At 48.3% G+C, this 20,096-nt stretch overlaps 8 protein-coding genes across 8 annotated transcripts; 4 read left to right on the top strand and 4 right to left on the bottom strand.

The window, feature by feature from the left end:
* Window positions 1–281: 281 nt before the first annotated feature.
* Window positions 282–1,417, top strand: ASPSYDRAFT_208963 (nucleoside deaminase; the record flags this gene model as incomplete). Its single annotated transcript, XM_040843951.1, has 5 exons — window positions 282–576; window positions 632–736; window positions 885–1,093; window positions 1,147–1,244; window positions 1,305–1,417. The coding sequence occupies exons 1-5, from the start codon at window positions 499–501 to the stop codon at window positions 1,415–1,417; spliced, it is 603 nt and encodes a 200-aa protein (XP_040699597.1). The 5' UTR covers window positions 282–498.
* Window positions 1,418–1,470: 53 nt separating this feature from the next.
* Window positions 1,471–2,805, bottom strand: ASPSYDRAFT_433975 (putative NADH-ubiquinone oxidoreductase 21 kDa subunit). Its single transcript, XM_040846639.1, has 7 exons — window positions 2,664–2,805; window positions 2,329–2,480; window positions 2,252–2,268; window positions 1,955–2,160; window positions 1,812–1,879; window positions 1,677–1,757; window positions 1,471–1,607 (listed from the first exon to the last, which is right to left on the bottom strand). Exons 2-7 carry the CDS (start codon window positions 2,386–2,388, stop codon window positions 1,524–1,526), a joined length of 516 nt encoding a protein of 171 aa, XP_040699596.1. The 5' UTR covers window positions 2,389–2,480; window positions 2,664–2,805; the 3' UTR covers window positions 1,471–1,523.
* Window positions 2,806–3,069: 264 nt separating this feature from the next.
* ASPSYDRAFT_34698 (Chromosome segregation in meiosis protein 3) lies at window positions 3,070–4,211 on the top strand (the record flags this gene model as incomplete). The annotated part of the gene is made up of 3 exons (XM_040845273.1): window positions 3,070–3,396; window positions 3,425–3,532; window positions 3,618–4,211. The coding sequence occupies 3 exons, from the start codon at window positions 3,070–3,072 to the stop codon at window positions 4,209–4,211; spliced, it is 1,029 nt and encodes a 342-aa protein (XP_040699595.1).
* A 412-nt stretch (window positions 4,212–4,623) lies between these two features.
* Window positions 4,624–6,312, bottom strand: ASPSYDRAFT_158142 (RCC1 domain-containing protein; the record flags this gene model as incomplete). Its single annotated transcript, XM_040842707.1, has 3 exons — window positions 4,624–5,448; window positions 5,500–6,123; window positions 6,196–6,312. 3 exons carry the CDS (start codon window positions 6,310–6,312, stop codon window positions 4,624–4,626), a joined length of 1,566 nt encoding a protein of 521 aa, XP_040699594.1.
* Window positions 6,313–6,804: 492 nt separating this feature from the next.
* On the bottom strand, window positions 6,805–9,274 carry ASPSYDRAFT_49022 (RibD family protein). Its single transcript, XM_040847753.1, has one exon. The coding sequence runs from the start codon at window positions 9,044–9,046 to the stop codon at window positions 7,079–7,081; it is 1,968 nt and encodes a 655-aa protein (XP_040699593.1). The 5' UTR covers window positions 9,047–9,274; the 3' UTR covers window positions 6,805–7,078.
* A 148-nt stretch (window positions 9,275–9,422) lies between these two features.
* nic96 (linker nucleoporin NIC96) lies at window positions 9,423–13,074 on the bottom strand. The gene is made up of 5 exons (XM_040847752.1): window positions 12,402–13,074; window positions 11,696–12,338; window positions 10,666–11,644; window positions 9,870–10,615; window positions 9,423–9,809 (listed from the first exon to the last, which is right to left on the bottom strand). Exons 1-5 carry the CDS (start codon window positions 12,869–12,871, stop codon window positions 9,483–9,485), a joined length of 3,165 nt encoding a protein of 1,054 aa, XP_040699592.1. The 5' UTR covers window positions 12,872–13,074; the 3' UTR covers window positions 9,423–9,482.
* Window positions 13,075–13,296: 222 nt separating this feature from the next.
* Window positions 13,297–13,787, top strand: ASPSYDRAFT_158538 (cytochrome c oxidase assembly protein COX16; the record flags this gene model as incomplete). The annotated part of the gene is made up of 2 exons (XM_040842734.1): window positions 13,297–13,620; window positions 13,707–13,787. 2 exons carry the CDS (start codon window positions 13,297–13,299, stop codon window positions 13,785–13,787), a joined length of 405 nt encoding a protein of 134 aa, XP_040699591.1.
* Window positions 13,788–15,407: 1,620 nt separating this feature from the next.
* Window positions 15,408–20,025, top strand: ptpA (putative protein tyrosine phosphatase (Pyp1); the record flags this gene model as incomplete). The annotated part of the gene is made up of 5 exons (XM_040849887.1): window positions 15,408–16,817; window positions 16,896–17,133; window positions 17,645–17,648; window positions 18,521–19,137; window positions 19,229–20,025. The coding sequence occupies 5 exons, from the start codon at window positions 15,408–15,410 to the stop codon at window positions 20,023–20,025; spliced, it is 3,066 nt and encodes a 1,021-aa protein (XP_040699590.1).
* Window positions 20,026–20,096: the final 71 nt, after the last annotated feature.

Below are 20,096 nucleotides of genomic sequence, written 5' to 3'. Positions count from 1 at the left end.
GATAATAAAATGGAACAATTAAGTAGGCAAGTGGTATGGCTTAGTGTAAGAAACATACTTAATTATTCAACTGTAAATTTTATCACCAAGGCTATGTGGATTCATAAATTCAGTGTGCAACCAATGTTTAATCTTCAGTAAATGATATTGAATTCTACTCGGCGCGGGCGGGCTTTAGTTCAATATGATGTCAGTACTCCGTCCGACAACGTATCGGAGGTACGGAAGTACCGAACTAATAATTACTTCCTACCGGAGTAAGGAGTAATGCTTGGCGGCAACTGCCCTGCCCAAGGTAGCCTTTCCATTTCAGGTTACCCAGTGGTCTTGGTTTAATTTTTGAGTGACCTTCCTGTGTGTCCTGCCGACCTGCACAGAAAACAAGAGAAAAGGAACAGAAGGAAACCTCAGATACCACAGATCTGGTCAAATTAGAGCTTGCATTCTAACATCAACTCCGGATCGAATCGCCTGAACCGCCTGAACATTGTGAAGTATATGTTTAGCGCATTTAAGCCAGGAATGGAACATGCGACAGCAGACAATTTCTGCTTTATGGAGCAAGCATTTGAAATGGTATCGTATCCCACCCAAATAGGTGCCTACTTGGACTGAAACTCACGCTTGATAGGCACGCAGAGCGCTTGACCTTGGTGAAACACCTGTAGGCTGTGTTTTAGTATACAAGAACAAAATAGCTGGTCGTGGAATGAATGATACCAACAGATCCATGAATGTAAGTCAATAACATAGTCCTGCTGGAGCGACTTTTTTCCTCCTTTCTCTTCCGTCCGTTTGAGACTTCTGGCCTCCGGTTCTGGCTGGACCATATTGACTAGATAAGTAATGCCTGACAAAATCCACTTCTAATATATTTGTATTAGGGAACAAGACACGCTGAATTTCTTGCTCTCCAAGAATTTCTTCGCAGTTATCCAAAATCGGCACTCCGGTCAACAGACCTCTATGTAACGGTTGAGCCCTGTGTCATGTGCGCAGCAGCTTTGCGCCAATATCAAATTCGGAGCGTATACTATGGCTGTGGCAATGAGCGATTCGGAGGAACCGGAAGCATTTTATCCTTACATTCTGAGTTTGCAACCCACTGAAGTAGTATTCTATTAGTTCCGCGTTGACCTGCTGCAGTTTGGCGATTGACCCCCCTTATCCTGTTTATGGCGGGTTGCAGCGGAAGGAGGCTATCATGCTACTAAGGCGATTTTACATACAAGAAAACGAAAAAGGTTTGATGCGTGTCCCAATATTTGCTCGTCGCGGAGAGAACCTGGTGTTGATCTTAATAGCGCCTAAACCACGACCTAAAAAGAATCGAGAGCTGAACACCAAATTCGACGATGTTGAGACAGCTCGTTGCGATACCGACCGAGTAAGCAACATTCCTAGAAGACAGACATAACTATACAATTCTACATATTCCGCTTGCGCAGGCATCGCATCGAAATGGAAAGAACACCCTCCAATTAACGCATTGAATGGACACCCCTTTGCGAACGACATGATTCTCAAGAAGAGCCAGCTTTGGAAAGGCGTTCGGCCTCAAGCTCCCGTTCAGCCTGCTGGTAGTATTTAGCCGTATCGACACCGTGCTTGTGTGATAGTCAGTATCCCGGTAGATTTGAAGCAGATCAGAGACCCGGATGCAAGCAAAAACTTACATGCTCATGGTTGACTAGATTGAACCATGGGATAACCTGAACGAAGAGATTCGCATATCGCGAGTTCCGAGCGGCTACACCCTGTAGGTAAGTTGATACTTGCGAGGAACCATAGAGAGGCTCGCCCTTCTTAACTTTGTCTACCATTTCTTTCATATCCATGTCAACCTCTCTTGAGTTCTCCGTAAATCCATGGAAGCGATCTGGAGAAGTATAAGTCAATGGTGATCCCAGATGGCCGGGCCCATAGTAAAAATGGGGCTTGACGGATAACTTACTGCATGACCTTTGGTAGAGGATATGTAGGCCGCCAATAACACCGACCGCTGTCGCCAGACGCATCACGGGGGAGAATCCGCCTCTACCCACGTGTGATGGGCTCATCCTTTCCATAACCCAGAATGCAAGCGGAGAAGCAGCAGCAGCTCCGCCAGCAACCGCATAGTCTGAGGGTCTCGCGTATCCGAAAACCCGCCGCACATGCCTGAAATGAAATATGTATTAGTGATTTCCGAAGGTTGCTACCGGGGAAATCTAGTGTGTAAGGCTAGAATATGGTCGATGGTGGAACGTACGGATCCGAGTCGATGAGCTGCAAACAATGTTAGTATGATCTTGTATGTGGTAATTGAGGGTTTGAAGAAAACCGCACTGGATAATCAGTAAGAGCTCGCTTTGGTGGTACAACTGCAGAGTTGTTGGTGTCGGCCATTATGAAGAGGCTGGATTGTCCAGTGTGACGATTGAAGGTTTGAAGTGTCTCTTGTGAGGGCGGACTTTGGGATGTCGGAAGTTGTGCCAAGGCTTGAATTTTCAGATTAGGATTAGCTCAGATCATCATCCCTGCTGGTGCCGACCACACCGGGGCTGTCACTAACTTGCTGTACATGATCCAGAGCTGGGTCTACCAGGAGAGACCCCTTTCATTGTAGACAAATTGCATTTCAAGTTGCTGAAACCCGAATGTGAAGTCGAGGAAGAGCTTACCCGTGCTTTACGAGGGAGCTTTGATGTACTTCATAGCACTTGGAACAAACTACTGAAGGCCTTTACCACCGGTTGAAAATAGTGGTTGGGTGAATTGCCCACAAGCAGCTATGCCTTGCTCGCTCCTACAGGTTACCTGTATGTTCTTTTAAAGCACGTATCCTATGTGCCAATCCCCCACACCCAGACGTCCGGCTGTGAACTCGAGTACAGCACACCTTATAGAAGCTTATGAAAGAGTAATTTGAGAGCCTACTATTGGCTGGTGACGAGATTACATTGCAACGCGTCGGGTTCGAGACGCGTCCACTGGACCCAACCGCCTGCCAGGGTTTCTTATCGATTATCGACCAGCTGTTTTGCGTTTGAACATCCGATGTTCTTTTCCATTCACCCATTTCCTGAGATGCCGCGGGCACCCGACAGAGAAACAAGAGTTGAGGTTAACGACTCAATACCCACACACTCATCGGTATTGGACACATTGATGGCAGACGAGAGCAACCTAGCGACGAAGGACGCAGCACAATCTACAGACCATGTTGACGACTTATTTGATTACGACGTTGGTCTTGACGAAATACTCCAGGGAATCAACACAAACCCTAGCAGCGTAAATGTGCCGAAGCAGTCTGCTCCGCCCGGTAACTCTGGAGTACTCCTAGGTTTAGATGAGGAGGTCAAAGTCGCTAAAAAGAGACAGCCTGTTGCCAAACTGGACGAGAATAGGTCGGTTATAAAATAATGAATCAATTACTTAGCCATACACTGATGCTGGCCTTTCGCCAAGACTGCTTGCACAAGCTGGGATCCCGAAACTGCGGCGCTCAGCGAGGCAAAACCTGAAGCTTAAAGGGAAAGGGTACGAGGTTCGTCCATGCTTTCTCCCAATGCAATGGCGTGCTCGCTTAAATTGATCGTGAGCTCTACTAAACTCTGCTCTTTTGCACATAGTTTTCTGATTTGGCTCGCCTCTTGAACTTTTATCAGCTATGGCTCGATGATCTTTTCCCCCGTGCGAAATTTGCCGATGGTCTGGCTATTATTGAGCGACTTGGCCATTCTAAACGCCTTCAGACTATGCGCAGAGCATGGATAGACGAAGAGAAACCCTGGTCCGCGAACGATGCCGCATCAGATCCAATGCAAACAACACCCCACGATGATAGCATCTCGAACAATCTCAACTCAAGAGCTGATATTGATCAATTAATACAAAACGATATCTCGCAGCCGCCTGGACGATCGGATGATATAGACGAGCATTTGTTTATGCCGGATAACATTGACCATCCGCAGTCTGCGGGAGATAATGGCGTTCCACTCGATGACGACCTTGATGAACTGGATGCTTTATTGAGAGAACATACAAATGGGACTTATGTTGGAAACACTGCTTCAATTGAGACGGCGGATAATGGTCATGTTCGGCCGCATGACTATTCCTTTGACGAGATGGACACTTTGCTGAGAGAACATGAAGATGAGCCTGACGTAGGAAACCAACCGAAATGCGAAAAGAAAGAAAAACAACTCGCTGGGAATTAAGAGTTATGCTGATGAATTCGAGACGATGAAGAAACTCGAGGCCTTTGGATGAAAGTTTGAATAAATACATTGCTGAAAGTTGGCATTTGCGATCCTATTTTGATAGTTTGCTGTAAATAGACACATGCCATGAACCCAGTTTCAAGCAAAACTGGACAAGTTATCAAGTATCCATCGAGCCGGCTGCACTGCATGATATTACAAATCGTCTACCCTTGATGCAAGCTAAAAGTACAGGCGCATTAAGATATAAAACCGCCGCTGAGAAGCCACAGCCTTTCTCTGAAAACATGCCCAACGACGTTCCCCCACCACACTTCAAAGATGAGCCAAACCCCACCAAGACAATGCAAAGGGCGAATCCAGTCGCAGACTTGAATTGTGACCCTCCATACACCCTCTTTTGAAAAAATTAAAGTATCGCAGGCTCTGTGAAAACCGAGAACTGACCACCGCCACCAGCCCAGTTGAGGTTCTTGCCTCGGACAGCAGTGTTTTCGATGACAGTTGCAACCTCAACGTCATCTTGTGTGCCCTGGCCCGTTTGATACGTGGCGGAAAACCCCCAAGACCAGGGGCGGCCGTCGTTGTCGATCGCGATTGAGTGATCGGATCCAGCTGCAACGGTTTTAGCTTTGATTCCAGGTACCACAGTTGGCTCAATTAGGATACGTGGACGGTCCCGCTCATCCTTAATAACTGCGTCATTTGAGAGAGTATCAATCTTTAGGCCGGTTTGGTAGCCATCTAGCCGACCCCAGACAAGACATTCGCCGTCATGGGTAACAGCTAGCGAGTGATGAGCGCCGCCACAAATTTGGGTGACGTTTTTTTTGGACAGAGAGGCCACGACTGTGGGGTGAACAATGGCAGCCTCGCTATCACCTGCATTTTCACGAATGCCTGTTTCGCCGAAGCTGTTCAAACCCCAGGCGTAAACTTTGCCGGATTGGTGTACGGCGAAGGAATGGAAAGCGCCAGCACCAATGTGAACAATGCCCTTAGGAAGTCCAAACTCCCGTGGCTGAAGCCCATTTAATTTATTCCGCTCAATGATACGACGGCCGAGTTGGTTTTGCTGGCCAGATCCCCACGAAAAGACAGCACCTTTATCGTTCAAAGCGAGGACGTGGTTATCACCGCACACTAAATGTTTTACTTTCTTGAGAGCTGGTACTAGCGTTGGGACGGTCTGAACCTTAACGGTGGCATCGAAACCAAGGATACCATCGTTGCTCTGGGTTGTTATCAGCTAAGCGCTTTATAAATTGGTGACATGCATACTTACCCTAAAAGTTCCCCAGCCGTACACTTGGCCATCATCGGTGAGAGCAAAGCTTGAACTGTCTCCAGCGGCAACTTCAACAAAGACTGTACCCTCAGGGAAAACACTCGAAGGAATGGCAGTTGGCGTGCTTTCGTGGGGGTTTAGATCAGGACCGGCCTCTGAGTCCGAATCAGAATCAGAGTCAATTTTGTCCATATCCTTATATCCGCCATCCCATGTTGTGTCCCTTCCAAGGGCGCCTTGGTCATTTACCCCCCAAGTAAGGATATTATTGTCATGTGTAAGGGCGACGCAATGCATACCGCCGACAGCGACTTGCACGACGCCAACAGTATCCGATGGTAAGTGGGGATTGAGGCGCGGGCGCTTCACGTCGATAACATTCTTGCCGACGCCTAGGCCAAGTTCACCAGAGCTGCCTTCACCACAGACATAAACGTTCAGTTTGATACTCGGCGCATTATTGATGACGACCTTGGGCTTTTGCTTCGTGGCGACAGGCTTCGCAACACGAGCTCGTTTGACCGATTCGCTAGCCACACTCTCATCCCCGGCTTCGGCTCTGCGCTTTCTGGTTGGTTGGGCAGGTGCATCCTTTGCGGCGTTGGCGTCTGTTTTGGGAGTCTTGCGGGTCGTGGGAGCCTGAGTTTTCGCTGTATTTTTCGCGGTGTTCCTAGTGGCAGTTGCTGAACGTACTTGAGTTGTATTTTTGATTGCTGCAGCACCTTTTGTGGTGGTAGAAGCAGCTGTTTTCGCCTTCGTTGCAGCGGTGGCCCGCGCTGCGGGTTTGGTTGCAGCTTTCTTAAGGGGCATTGGGAACAGAAAGCAATCCCTAATGGGTAAACAGGAAAACAAAATGAATTGTGAGGAAGATGAGAAGATGAAAATGGACGGTCGAGGGCAAGAGAAATGGGAAGAGGAACTTTACTCGGGCTAGAGGCGAGAGGACAAAGGGAGAAGGAAAAAACGAGCGGCGATGTGTTAGTGAGCCCGAGGCGTTATTGTTACAGCGAATCACGCGCGAGGCTGAAATTCCAAGTTTCCCAACATACTTGGAGCTACATACTACATACACATTATTGACATTACTCCTAGTTTTGCTGCTGGAGTCTCGCGCAGATAACGGAAACGCCTGAAAAAGACGGACATGCTCTAGTCAATTGCCAACAATTGCGGTCATTCCTTGCCTAAGGTTTACGATTTCGAGTCTCGTCTTCCCTTCACGGTTTCCCTTTGGTTCCCTTTTTGGCGGTTTATCTCTACTCGGCCTTCACCGAAAATTAGGTAGACAGGAATTCTTGAAGCTCTCTTGGAATGGCCCACCCGCCGGGGTTTCTTTATGCCATTCGATGGCCTCAGGACAAAGAAACATTATCATCTATGTTTACCGCAGTACAAAAGCCCACTGGTCTTTCTGTTTAGGCTTTTTTTAGAAGATAGGGAACGTCACTTCCTTTCTATGTTGTATTTGGATATCATTCGTTGATTATTTTATTGCAATTTTTCTTTAGTTATGACTGCGTTCGGATTAGATGACTACATTCAGTCGCGTACTCATGTTTCCAGCTCCGGCGTTCGTTTATCGCGATTCTGCGCCAGAGGAGTTGGACTCGGCAGGAGGCGCGAATGGTGTAGGTGGTGTAGGTGGTGTCGTGCGGATCTTCCCACACATTATGACATTCTGTCCCATCGGTACCCATCTCACATCTCTCGGATTGAGCGCCGCATTAGGCTTTCCCTGCGCATCACGTTTTGAATCTGGGCTCACACCGACTCCCCCAGAACCCAAGTACGTTGGCGCAATAGTCACAATGATAGAATCAACAAAATCAGTGTATTCAGGGTTCAGAAGCTCACTAAGAACCCTCCCTCCGCCTTCAATCATTACACTCTTGATGCCTTCTGATGCTAGGGCCCGTAATATAGGCTCCCAGCGAAGCCGCCAATTCTGGTGGTACTCCATGATACGAAGGAAATCGCCTCCGTAACCCTTGAGCATCATTAACTTCTGGGGGTGGATCTGGGCTCCAGGGGACACGATGACCCATGGAGCTTTGCCTTTCCCCTCAACCGTAGTCCGCAGCATCCTACAGTCGGGATGCACTGGCCACCGCCCCATGGGGTCAATAACCACCGGTCGCGGCTGCCACATCCTTCCGAGCCCACCAAAACCCCCAGCGCCCTGCAGCCTACAGTTCAGCCCTGGGTTATCTGCAAGGACAGTCCCAACTCCGATTAAGATTGCATCGTGATGTGATCGCAAATAATGCGTCATTAGTTTCGCCTCTGGGCCTGAAAGCACAGTCTGCATGCCGGGAAGAAGTGATATTTTAGAGTCCATGGATGACGCATAGGATAGGGTGACATGTGGAAACTCCCGCTTTTCGTCTTTCTTCGGGAGATAAGGCTCTAAGAAATCAAGCGGGAACTGTGGGAAAGGAAGAGTATCAGGTGGTAACGGTGGAAGTGTATTCGGGTGCAGAGCGGTTGAATCAGCTGGCGCGGTGTTCTCGACGTCTGCCATCTCCCGAGTCCGCACAATTCCGTGGCCTTTCTGATACTCGTAGCCTTCGTGAGGCACAAGTTTAACCTCCGGATTCTGTAGCCTCCATTTTGCTGAAACGTTGCGAACGTCCGTAACAGTACAGAATTTCCCACCTGCTTCGATGAGCCGTTCCGGTTCTTCTCGGAATTTCGTGTATATGGAAGAAGGTAAGTATCCTTTGCTCGCCTCCTTTTTGGCGAACTCCATTAGCCCTGTATTCCGCTTCACCTTGTCAATATAATCGAGATCATGTGAATGTTGGTGACTGCTTCCCGGTGTTCTAGCGATAGTGACCGTTGAATATGCCCCTTCAAATTTGATAACTTTGATTTGAAAGTTGCAAAGCCCGCCTTCACGTACCCTTTTCTTTCGAGGGCGCTTACCCTCTGGCAAAGGCCGTGTCTCTGAGCTCCGGTGAGTTGGACGTCGCAAGCGGCACATATAGTAATCAGTAGTGCAATGACCTTCCTTGCTGGAATTAGACCTCTGCTTCACCCACACATTATCAATGAATGGCCAATAGGTTTCGAATTCTTGCAAGCTGATCTCGATGGGCTCCTTGCATTCAAACATGACGTGCCGAATCCTCGCAAGATTCGGCGGGTTGTCTATGAGTGTGCAGTTTCCAGGTTCACCTGTCTGGGCCATATTCGCTGCGCCGTCACCACAACTGCCATTTTGGTTCTCAGCACCTTCATTCAACGGATTTGAGAGGCTCGCCAAACTAGATGGGCTTGTCGGGTTGGACGGACTTCCGCTTTCACCCAGACTATCCAACTCAGGCCGTTGTGATCGTGATTGCGAACCATCCACTGACGAAATTTGTGTCTTCGGGGATGCATCGTTACTATGGGATACAGTGTTCATTCTTCGTCCTGTTTGCGCTCCCGCTGTCGTCTCTATGAGGCGGACTGAATCCTCAGGCTGGGGGGGGTTTAGCCTGCTATCAGGCGAGATTGACGTAGGTCTCCTTTTCGTGCCGTCAGAAGTGTCATAGTCCATGTCGAGAATGGTAATCGGTCCGAGTCAAATCGAAGAGGCCCAGGTCGCACGTCAAGTAGCACGGCCGCATTTAATGTATTCAGTACATTATTTTTGCCTGTGCATGTATTTGATCCAATCGCTACGACCACGCCTTAGCGCACTCGACGTCGATTGGAGTTATTGTTGGTGAAGTATATTCAAATATGTGTATGATGAACGGTGGACACGGACCGACATCCGTTCATGGGGAAAGCCTGAATGATGTTTCAAATTGGACGTGCTTGAGCTTCACCGACCCGCCGCCGATCCTTGGCGCACCTGCCGCGGAAAAAATCCGCGCCCGAAGAAGCTCTTCCTTCTGGGGAGGTAGTCTACTTGATACAGGATTCACATTAAAGCAATGGTTTATTTTTACTATTAATAATCGTGTCGTATGTATCTCAACTAAGATTCCCTAATAAGCACCAATATCGGCTCCAGCTCGAGCAAGGGTTTCATAAACTCTTGGTGGTAGTTTATATTTGACCATCCCAGAGAAAATCATCAAATCCTTTGCCATGACCAACAACTCCTCAGCAAGGCCTTGTCTCATTTCGTTGTCGTAGGGCCCGTTGCTCAACCGGTCACGTTCGCGACCAATGCATGTAATGCTCCAGATTATCACATGGCCCACATTGCTGGAAATGAGGGATGGGAGGGATGAAAATGCTTGGGCTGCACTTCGAATGTAAGGTATAGATCCACTGGCCCGTAATGGCAGGATACCTAGTCCATTGATCGTCTAGAAGATCCAATGTTAGTTAAAGAAGGAAGACAATGGGTTACCAGGTCGCGAACTTACATCCAGGGCTGCTGTCCATTTCCCTGTCTCTATTTCTGTTTTCGCCTCCATCATGCGGAGTAGAAGACCACATGCGTCGCGGCTTGATTGACGAATCCGCCGATAATATAAGGCGTTCTGGTTGTACAGACCGATCATATTCTTTGCAAGCACAACTGGGTCTTCCACGACGGTCAAACTCAGACTAGTTCCCGGTTCTACCGAGTCCCCTTGTTCCAAGTTTTGCCCGTCTGGCGGCAGGCGAGTACGGGGCCGTAGAGGCTGCAATTTCAACATCGGGCTTCCCAAGGGAACGGCCACGGAATCCGACAAGGTTCTGTCGATGATATCGATAACACGATCATAGTCTTCGGCAAGATGATACAGGAGGACCGCGTCTGTTATTAAGCCCTTGTCTTCAGCGACAGCGGCTGCTTGAACCGTAATTGTTTTCAGGAACTCTTCTTGATCCACCAATTTAATCAGACTGATACGTTGTTCAATCAGCCCTTTGATTCTGGTACCGTCCGAACGAATATCGCCGAGTAGCTTTGCAAAGTCTCTGGTCTCTAGGATGTATTCCCGCAGCGCCTCATGACACACGGAAGCCTGGGATTTACCCAAAGCCCCTGGAAGATCTGCGTTGAGACAAAGAAGAGAGAAATAGTCGACTGCCGCTTCAACATGTGCGGTACGGAACTCTTTCGTGTATTGAGTCAAGAGGTAGCCAAAGTTGATCTGCGGATACTGTTTCACTGTGAAAGATACTGATGGGGTTAGCATGCGTGAGGAATCAGGTCATACAAGTTCGACCTACAGATTTCTTCTCCAGAGGTGTAAAAATCAGACACTCTCAGGAGACCATAGTACGTGAGTGAAATGGCGAAGTGTACTGCACTGACAGGCGCGTAAGACCCAAGATATGAAACCGCTTGTTCGAACATTCCTCCGAGGATCTGAAGGAGAAAGAAAGTTCCATAACCGGGACCTTCTTGGCCCTTTCCAAACATTCGTTGCCCTATTTCTGTTATATCCGTCTGGATGTCTTCCAGCCCAAAAACATCACCGGCAACCTCTTCAGCCCTATCATCCTCTCTCGCTAAGCTGAATTGCAACCACATCCAGTCTTCGACGCTTTGATTAATCCCATCCAAGCGCCTGCGAACAAGATCACAGCGCCCAATGATCTTATAACACGCCATTCGGTATGGGTCAATAGTGTTGTCGGGGGCGTTGCGGGACCGCTGTTGGTACTCCCCATTGATTCTTTGCTGCATGTCTCTCGGCAGTCGTTTGCTTTGGGCATAAGTCGTCATATATGTCACAAATTTATGATCCAACGACCGAAAACCGGGATCTTGGGTAACGTATTCTGCCGCTTCAGTAACGAATCCACATCGAAGAAGATAGAATATAAGAATCCAGCAGTGATCATTCCCCACCATCTGTAACTCGGCTCCATCCGGAGCAAGGTCTCTCCTTGATTCCCTGAGGCGAATAAACGCCCGAACTTTATTAATCACAGTGGGTATTCCACCAAGTTGCGCTTCGCGGGGGTTTCTGGCAATCGCTCCCTCGATATCATTGTAGAATAAGTTCTCCAAGAACTTCCTTGAGCCTTCAATTACTTGTTTCCGAAGGCCGACAGCCTGTTGCGATTTCGGCGCCTCGTTCAGATATTCTTCTGAGAATTGTCTTTCTTTTATCGCGCCAGGATCCGAAATGCCTGCAACATCTGTAGATTCCCCGGTAATGCTTATAAGGGCTTTGTATGCATCAAAAAGCTGGCGAGGAACCTAATTGAGTTAGCTTTTAGAAACGCAGAGTCAGCCAGGACGGATACTTACATCACCACCGGCGTGTTCTTCAACTTCAGAAAATTCGTGGAGAACCGGAAAGCTACGCGCTTGAAGCCGTGCGGAGTTAAGTGATTGGACTTTATCCGCGTAGTAGCCCATCTTTTCGCGCAAGAACCGAAGGTCCAAATTATTCGAGCCAGAGTCGTCGGTGCGCTCCATTGAATCTCCGAAAAGTTGGTGGCTTGGTTTCCCAGTTCCCGGAGTGCCTATAACCGATTTATCCAAGCCAGATCGGCCGAAGACGCTCCTGCGAGTAAGACCATGTGTAGACGCAGGCCCAAATTTATTGGCCTGCCTAGACGAGCGGCCAAATGATGGCCCTGAATCCCCCAACGGGTCATCCCTTTGTGATAAACCAAAGTGTTGAAAAATCTTATGGCGCTGTTCCTCCCAATCGAGGTCAACCCTTTCTTCCAAAAACGAGTCAAAATCCCTTTGGGCTCGCGCAAGACTTTCTGCAACCATAGCCTGACGACCTCGTTGCTGGATATTCCTCAAGTACTTCTGGTTGTCCGGGTCGAAAACCTCCGATTCCTTCGATGGAAGTGAAATGGACGCTTCAGGTTCTAAAGCTTTTAAATCACGCAAAGCATGTCCTGGAGAGACGCCTGACGCTGCAAGTAAATAATGTCTATTTTTGAAGGTGATCAGCAAATAATTATATGTAGATCAAATGTGATGTTTGCTTGCTTACGCTTTGCTACTTGGCGCATGCGTATCTTTCAGAGTCCCGGTGCCAAGTCCTCGTGCCTTTCGTCTGATATCATCGAGACCCAACTGTAGATTAGGCAGTTCCTCGAAATTATTATTCTGAGTGACTGCAGAAAGCGGTCTCTTTTTTCCGCGCTCTAATAGACTGTTGAAAAAGGCCGGTTGCGCTGCCTGGGAGGAGGTTTGTAGAGGCTGGGTCGTGCCAGCACTTGATTGACCTAATCCAAACGCGGACGACTGAGCAGGCTGTTGTTGGGCTTGGGGTTGTCCACCGAAGAGAAGGGTAGTTGACGGTGTCTGAGTTGCCGAAGAGTTTCCGAAAATACTTTTCGGGTTCCCTTGGGATAATATGCTGGAAGGCTGCGGCGTCTGTGACGGCTGCGACGGCTGGTTTGCTACACCCAAACCGCCCAAGCCGCCTGTACCAAAAATAGAGCTCGATGTAAAAGACATCTACGAGCCTGCACAATTGACTGGACACGGAGGATCGAGTAGTGATGACGTTTCCCAGTGTCCACGGCCCTTTGAATAAGCTTGTGTTAGAAGTATTATTATTATTGATGTTGAAATTCGGAAGTTCATGAGGTTTAGAAGCGTATACTCACTCTATGTTAGAAGCATTGGTTGTTTATTTATGGGAGCAAGTCTTGAGGATACTTTAGCTTCCCGTCCGAGTTTTAATTGTTGACGACAAGCTCCAGGTTGCGGAGTACCTTGCTCTTCCAAATGTATCGGATTTTCTATTCGCCGAACTCTTTGTTGAATCATCAGCCGAGCACTCGCATAACTGAGTTCTTCCTTCATCACTGTCGCGGCACTGCATCTATTTTTGATTGATCTAAATTCGATGTTCTCGAATTCGAAATATTGCCATGACGATGCCGGCCTTTCAAGCTAAAACTTTTCGACGGGCAACTACAGCGTCCTCCACGCTGGGGGAAAAGCTTGGTGAGGCATATCGGGCTAGGCTTCCAAGGCATCCGTTTCTTCTTTTTGGTCTACCATTTATCATGATTATCGTGGCGGGGTCGTTTGCCTTGACTCCGGCCGCTGCTCTAAGGTATGAAAGGTACGACCGCAAAGTGAAACAATTAAGCCAAGAGGAGGCGATGGACCTGGGCCTTAAGGGGGCCGATGGGGAGGAGGGAATCAAAAGGAACCCACGCAGGAGAGTTCTTGGTGATGATCGGGAGGAGTATTATGTACGTGTTTAGCCCACCCTCTCCTTACTGTTTCGAAATTTTCTTATTATATTTACTTCTTGATTAGCTAATTTATCTTTCAATAGAGGCTTATGGCGAAGGACCTCGATGATTGGGAACAAAAACGGGTTCAAAGGTTCAAGGGTGAACCAGATGGGAAGCTGTGAATTGTGTTTGACATGGCCTCGCCAGCGGTGTAATGACCATCACTGAAGTCGGAAGCAAGCTATGAGGAACATTTTCTCCTCGAAATAATAGTTGATTCGATGGGGAATAATATAAAAATACCAGTCGATAAGATTTGGTACTGGTCAGTTGTTAATTTCGTCATCGCGAGGCCGGTATGGTCTACACATCGCCCAGTTAATCCGAGTGTGCTCGCCCATCCAAGCTTTTTAAGGAGCAGGTTTGACCCTGTGACTTCGCTTGATACAGGCCAGTCATCATTCAGATAACTAGCCAATGCCATGGGATGGTTGGCTCTATACGGACTCGTACCTAATGAGCGGCGTCCCATCCGACCTGTCAAGAAGCAACAAACAAGGGCCTGCATTTTTGATGGTAAAATTCCCCGTCGCTGACGCCATATTTGGAGTTCCAATATACCTGGATAATTATTACCACGGTCAATAAAGGCTTGTGGTGTGCCCTTCCTAATATGTATATACCGGTGGCACTCAGATTACCTTTCCTACTATGTTCTCAAACGTCCAATGCGTAAGCAAATTTTGTCAACCTCGACTTAAAATGGCTCGGAGAATATTTGGTTGCCGAACATGCGCAGCTTTCAGTGGAGTACATGCGACGTGCTATGCTTTCTTCTAGTCCTATGTTATATGGTGTGAAGGTGAAACAGTTTGTAGCAAAGCATAATCTCTGCGCTTTCTGGGACCTTTAAGCAGTAACAGGCTATCATTTTTATATTATAAGCCAGATTTTTTTTGTTTTCTCTGTTGCTATATGCTCAACGAGTTGTTCCCTAAATGTGGCGAAAGTCATTTACTCCGGAAAATGGCGGTGATAGCGAGAAGAAAGGGCAGACCTCAACCCTGGCTAGTGGCCGTTCCTGCGATCCAGACCGGCCGAACTGGCTGTGGCTCGAAGGTTTGCCGCCCTCCGCCTATAACGTCATTTCCAGCGATCAACTGCGCGCCCCCGTTTTTTTCTCAACCCAACACTTATTTGCTTCGACCTGCTGGAACAAGGATGACACCAGTGGGTCAACGATGATACTTCTTCGCAGTCCTTACTAGTCGAATCCCAACCCCACTATCCTTTCGTGGACTCGATTGGTCAAGGAACTCAACTGGATCTGACCTTATGTGATACTTGCAGTGGACGCGACGATTCGTTGTGTAGAAGAGCCGGACTGCCGCCAGAGAACGAGGCATTCCATCCCCGTTTTTCACACACTTGAGGTGCATTCATTTGACGCCACACCGCGCTCTTCAGAACCAACCCCCATCCACACATCCACATTATATATAATCTCTCTATCCTCTATCGGATTTCTCTCCTATTCTCACAGGATTTACGACACTTTGTCCGATCGAGTGTTTCTGTTCGCCGCATCCGCTTCTCCTCTATGAGCGTCTGTATCCAATAGCTCAAGTCAGATTCCGGTTTTCCAACTTCACTTCCTTACTTCCATATCGGGCTAACTCCCCTGGGATCCTGATTATTATCGAAATGGCAAGCTGGTTAGAGGATTGATTTTATGCCCGATATAGTTATCGGGAGCAAGTTAATAAGTGAAAAGAAGAATTTTTCTTTGCCAATACAAAGTTATGTCTGCGATGACAGGTCCCAGATCGCCAACGTCGCCCTGGCCCCAGGAATCTCAGACCTTTCCGCTCCCCGGTTCTTCTAGCCCGGCGACCTTTTTCCCGTTATCCGACCCTTGTTCATCCTCTTTCAACAAAAGCAGCCCTCGGGGAGTGGCAACAGAGCTGCCGGATTCCAACTACTTCTCGTTCAATGTGGAAAGCCAGAGCAACTTCATCAAGAATAGAGAGCATCTCTCCCATGCTCCTCCGAACGAAAGCCTGGAAGGTAAAATTGTTTCCGGGAAAGATACAGTCGAACGGCATGGCTTTCCTTTTGGAGTAGGAAGTGCTGGGGCTTCTGACCCTGCGGTCTATAGACTTGCGTTGACTCGTCCGGTGGAGAAGGGCAATTATAATTTGAGTGGCACAAAAACCACTCCAGCACAAGCCGCAGGGACAACCATTAACTCAATTTCGATTGAGAAGTGCGCAGAGCTCATTGACTCGTGTCCCAACGACCTGATGCTCCTGGATGTACGACCGTACACGCATTTTTTCAAGGGAAATATTAAAGGGGCTTTGAATCTCTGTATCCCGACAACCCTGCTCAAGCGCCCTTCATTCGACACTAAAAAATTAGCAAACACGTTTACTGATGAAGATGATCGGAATAACTTCGGTCGCTGGAGACAATGCCATTACATCATCGTCTACGATGCTTCCACATCTAATATGAAAGACGCGGCACCTCTGGCGAATGTACTAAAGAAGTTCGTGGCCGAGGGATGGAATGGCGGTGGTATGATTTTAATGGGTGGATTCAAGGCTTTCTCATCTAAGTTCCCTGCTCTCACCCGCCAACAACGACGGGTACTGGATGCTCAGTCCGAGAATACCTCGCCAACGCATACGGGCCTTCCACAATCCGCACCCGTTGCTGGTGGGTGCAACATACCGGAGTCATCCAATACAGCTATCCCATTTTTCGGGAACATTCGCCAACATATGGATCTTGTCGGGGGAGTTGGGCAAATTGCTCTAAAGCACCCGGAAAACTTATCCGAGTCACGAAGACAATCCCTCCCACCATGGTTGCGTGAGGTATCTGATTCTTCGGATCAAGGCCGACTTGCTGCTTCGAGATTCTTTGAAATTGAGAAAACCGAACTAGAACGCATGAAACAGGCTTTATCATACGATCAGAGCAAGGATTCCAGTTTGGGTAGGCCTTCTCCAAACTATCGTGTTGCGGGAATCGAGAAGGGCACGAAAAATCGGTATAACGATATCTATCCTTACGACCATTCTAGAGTGAAACTCCACGATATACCTCGTGGTGATTGTGACTACGTGAACGCGAGTTATATGAAAGCTGAATATAGTGATCTGCATTATATAGCAACTCAGGCCCCCGTGCCAGATACTTTCGACGTTAGTCCTACCATCATTCTCTTTCTTATGGAACTTCCCCTTGAGAATAACCAGGGCTTTGACTGACAGATTACATAGGATTTTTGGCGTGTCATCTGGGAGCAAGACATTCGCCTTGTTGTGTCTTTAACCGCAGAGGTTGAAAGAGGACAAGTCAAATGCCATCCCTTTTGGAAATCTGGGTCATACGGACCATTCTACGTGAACAATTTTTCTAAAAAATACATTCCGATGGAAGTGTCAAAACCACATGAAGTTGGCACTGAGGTAGAAGAGCCGCCGGTGAATTCCCCAACTATCGTTGTCAGGCGCTTTGGTCTATCGCATTTGGGTTTCCCATTTGAGCCCCTGCGTGAAATCACACAACTTCAGTACCCAGATTGGCCTGATTTTGGCACCACATCCCAGCCAAAACATCTTCTAAATTTAATCGAACAGTGTGATAATATCCGGGCCGCGACAGCTCGTGCTGTACCGGGCAACCCTAAAAGGCCAGTTCTGGTGCACTGCAGTGCAGGATGTGGCCGCACTGGTACGTTTTGTACGGTTGATAGCGTTTTGGATGTGTTGAAACGCCAACGAGCCGACCCGAACGGGCAGCATGAGGGTCGGTCTTTCGACCAGTTGCTTGGCGGTGGACAGTTGGACCTTGTTGCGAAGACATTGTCCGAGTTTCGTACACAAAGACCAAGCGTGGTTCAAAACCTCAGTCAGTTTGTACTTTGTTATGAAAGCGTCCTAGAATGGGCTGTGGCCCAAATGCCGCGGACTCCGGGGTAGTCGAATGTACCGGTAGTTTTTCCTTCCTGTTCCAGCATATTGGTCAGATGTGTACGCGTGAGCGCATTTGCGGGGCGTTCGGTGCGTTTCTTTTAGGACCAACGAATCTAGACATCTCCTGGAGCTGACGCTCGGCGGAGTCTGTATAACGAATACGACATTCAATTCCATTGGAACAATGATCCGGGGACACTCGATACTACTAGCTCGTTAGAAGCCCACCTAGTACGGTAGTTGTCACATAACTGGCGATATTATTGTTGGGGCTCGCCCGGAGCTCCCGTCGAAATAGGAAGACACCCAAGGTAGCCCAGGTATGGGGCTGACGACCTTCCGGGCAGTACCTAGGTAGGGAGCTGGTAGGTAGTGTGGATCGTGGCAGGCACCCGCACCCACCCGTTAGTAGCCTATCGGGGGACGCATCTCGAGAAACAATCTGAAGTGTGCATCCTTACCTTACCTAGGAAAGTTTCTACCACCTCCTTAACTACGTACTTATTGCCCATCTTTAACTGAGGTAACAATCCAGTATTCAGTTGGTGCCTCTGTCGACATACCGGGCTGTTGGTTTCAGGCTTTCAGCTTAAATACGACTGGCCCATCCACAACCTTACGAGGCACTCCTGGTCACAGCCCGGAGGGGATACCTCAAAAGAGTCTGAGCCAAATAACCATCAATCTTCTTTGCAGATTTCATAAACCACACCCCAACCCCTCCACGTTTCGCAACTGTTGTTGATCATGCTTCTAGAATTCCCTTCAGAGCTTACCCAACTAATATTGTTGAATTGTACCACCCCCGCCTTTCTGCAGGCCGCCTTCACCTGTCGCATTCTCTATGAGATCGCATCCAGCTCTCGGGAAGCCCTTGTCCATCACATACGGCGGACCCCGGGCCCGCCTTTGGATACTTCGTCTCTCAGTACAAGACATCTTTTCTCACTGCTAAAGTGCCGCGCTACCAAGCAATTGTATGGAAGCCAATTCGATGCGAGTTGCATAACATTTAAGTTCGGCGACCAAGCACCCAGCCTTAAGGCATCGTCATTTGTCTCGCACGATGACAAGACTCTCATCCTAACCGCGTACTGCAATCAGGGAATCATCCCAATTCTCCAAGTAAGAGCGGGGCAGGTCATGCCACTCTCGCAGGCGAAACTGCCCTGGTTTCATCTGGGATCAGTTGAAATACTGAAGACGGCTTTTGGCGGTAGTGATTTGATCTATGTGCTCCATAGGTTTACTCCTCACATAGAAGAACATGGTTTTGATGATGAACATCCGTTTGTTAAGCAAGCTAGGGAATCCGGTCGGAGCGGACTCGTTTATCTCAGCTGCCATTCCCTGCGATTCCCAGATGACCCAGTGAGAGTGACCACATTCCCTGAACGTGTGGACTTCGAGCCGTCAGCTTTGGCTGTGTCTATCAACGACGGGACATTTGCTATCTCATGGTGTCATCGCATGTTTCCAGAGCACACAGTTATCTTGTACACCATTAGTAACGAACCGGAATATGATATTGCGCCTAGTATGGTCGGTAAGTGTAAACTGGGCTTGGTGTCTGTTCATTGCAATTGCAACGAATGGTGATGTTGCTCTGAAAGTCCACATATGCTGACCGTCGTTAGGATTTTCCTACTCCACTCGGCAGCTGCGGAAATGGTATGGCAATACGCGAGGCCCCTTGGTCAGGGAGATCACATTCAATGACAGATCAACACAATTACTATATTACTATCAAGCAACAACATCATATGCGTCATTCCAGAAGTTAGATACCTCAGGGTCTCCGACCCTATACGAAAACTTGACACTTGTCCACTACGCTAACGGCCTGAACCTTCTCTTTTCGATAGAGATTCCGTTCTTTGGAACGCATGAAACTAGTGATTTTAACGGGTATGGGTTATGTCGGTGGAGATATCTGTCTCTCGGCATTGCCACACATCGCAAGGAGAATTGGACGGTTGCGTGCCTCCTAAGGTCTCAAGCCACTTGTCGGAGTCGTAGATGTGGACATAGCATGAACTTTGACCGTGGGCGACGCTTGACAGACTGGGTTATTGTGGCACGGCTTTGGGGATTTCGGGACTCCACGGATTCACTGGGCTGTAAAATCGCCACATCCAGCGAGGGGACTCGGATTGCCGTTTCGAAGTGGAACGTAGTCTATGTATGGGCGCTGGAGCCTGGCGTCCTAATTGACATGGACCCCGAAGAGTATTACCATTCATCGTGGCGGTCGCCACACACCGGGCAAATTGAGCTGCGTCCTGTTGTCCTGCATCTTGATGCAGTTTGTTTCCAACTTCGTTTTACAGAAAAGGAGAATGAGTTGGTTGCTATTACCGATCGAGGGATCATGCTATGGGATCTCACTCAGCCCAAGAGAAGGGCACGAACATGCCAGGAACTGCCAATTTAATAATTGCCTGGCAACAGGGAAACGGAATCTTTTTCTTTTCGAGCGGCGCTCGAATTCGATAAAAATATCTA

The sequence above is a fragment of the Aspergillus sydowii genome, assembly GCF_001890705.1.
Source record: "Aspergillus sydowii CBS 593.65 unplaced genomic scaffold ASPSYscaffold_11, whole genome shotgun sequence".
NCBI lineage: Eukaryota > Fungi > Ascomycota > Eurotiomycetes > Eurotiales > Aspergillaceae > Aspergillus > Aspergillus sydowii.
Note: the sequence above shows the minus strand (reverse complement) of the source record. Positions and strands in the feature narration are given on the sequence as shown.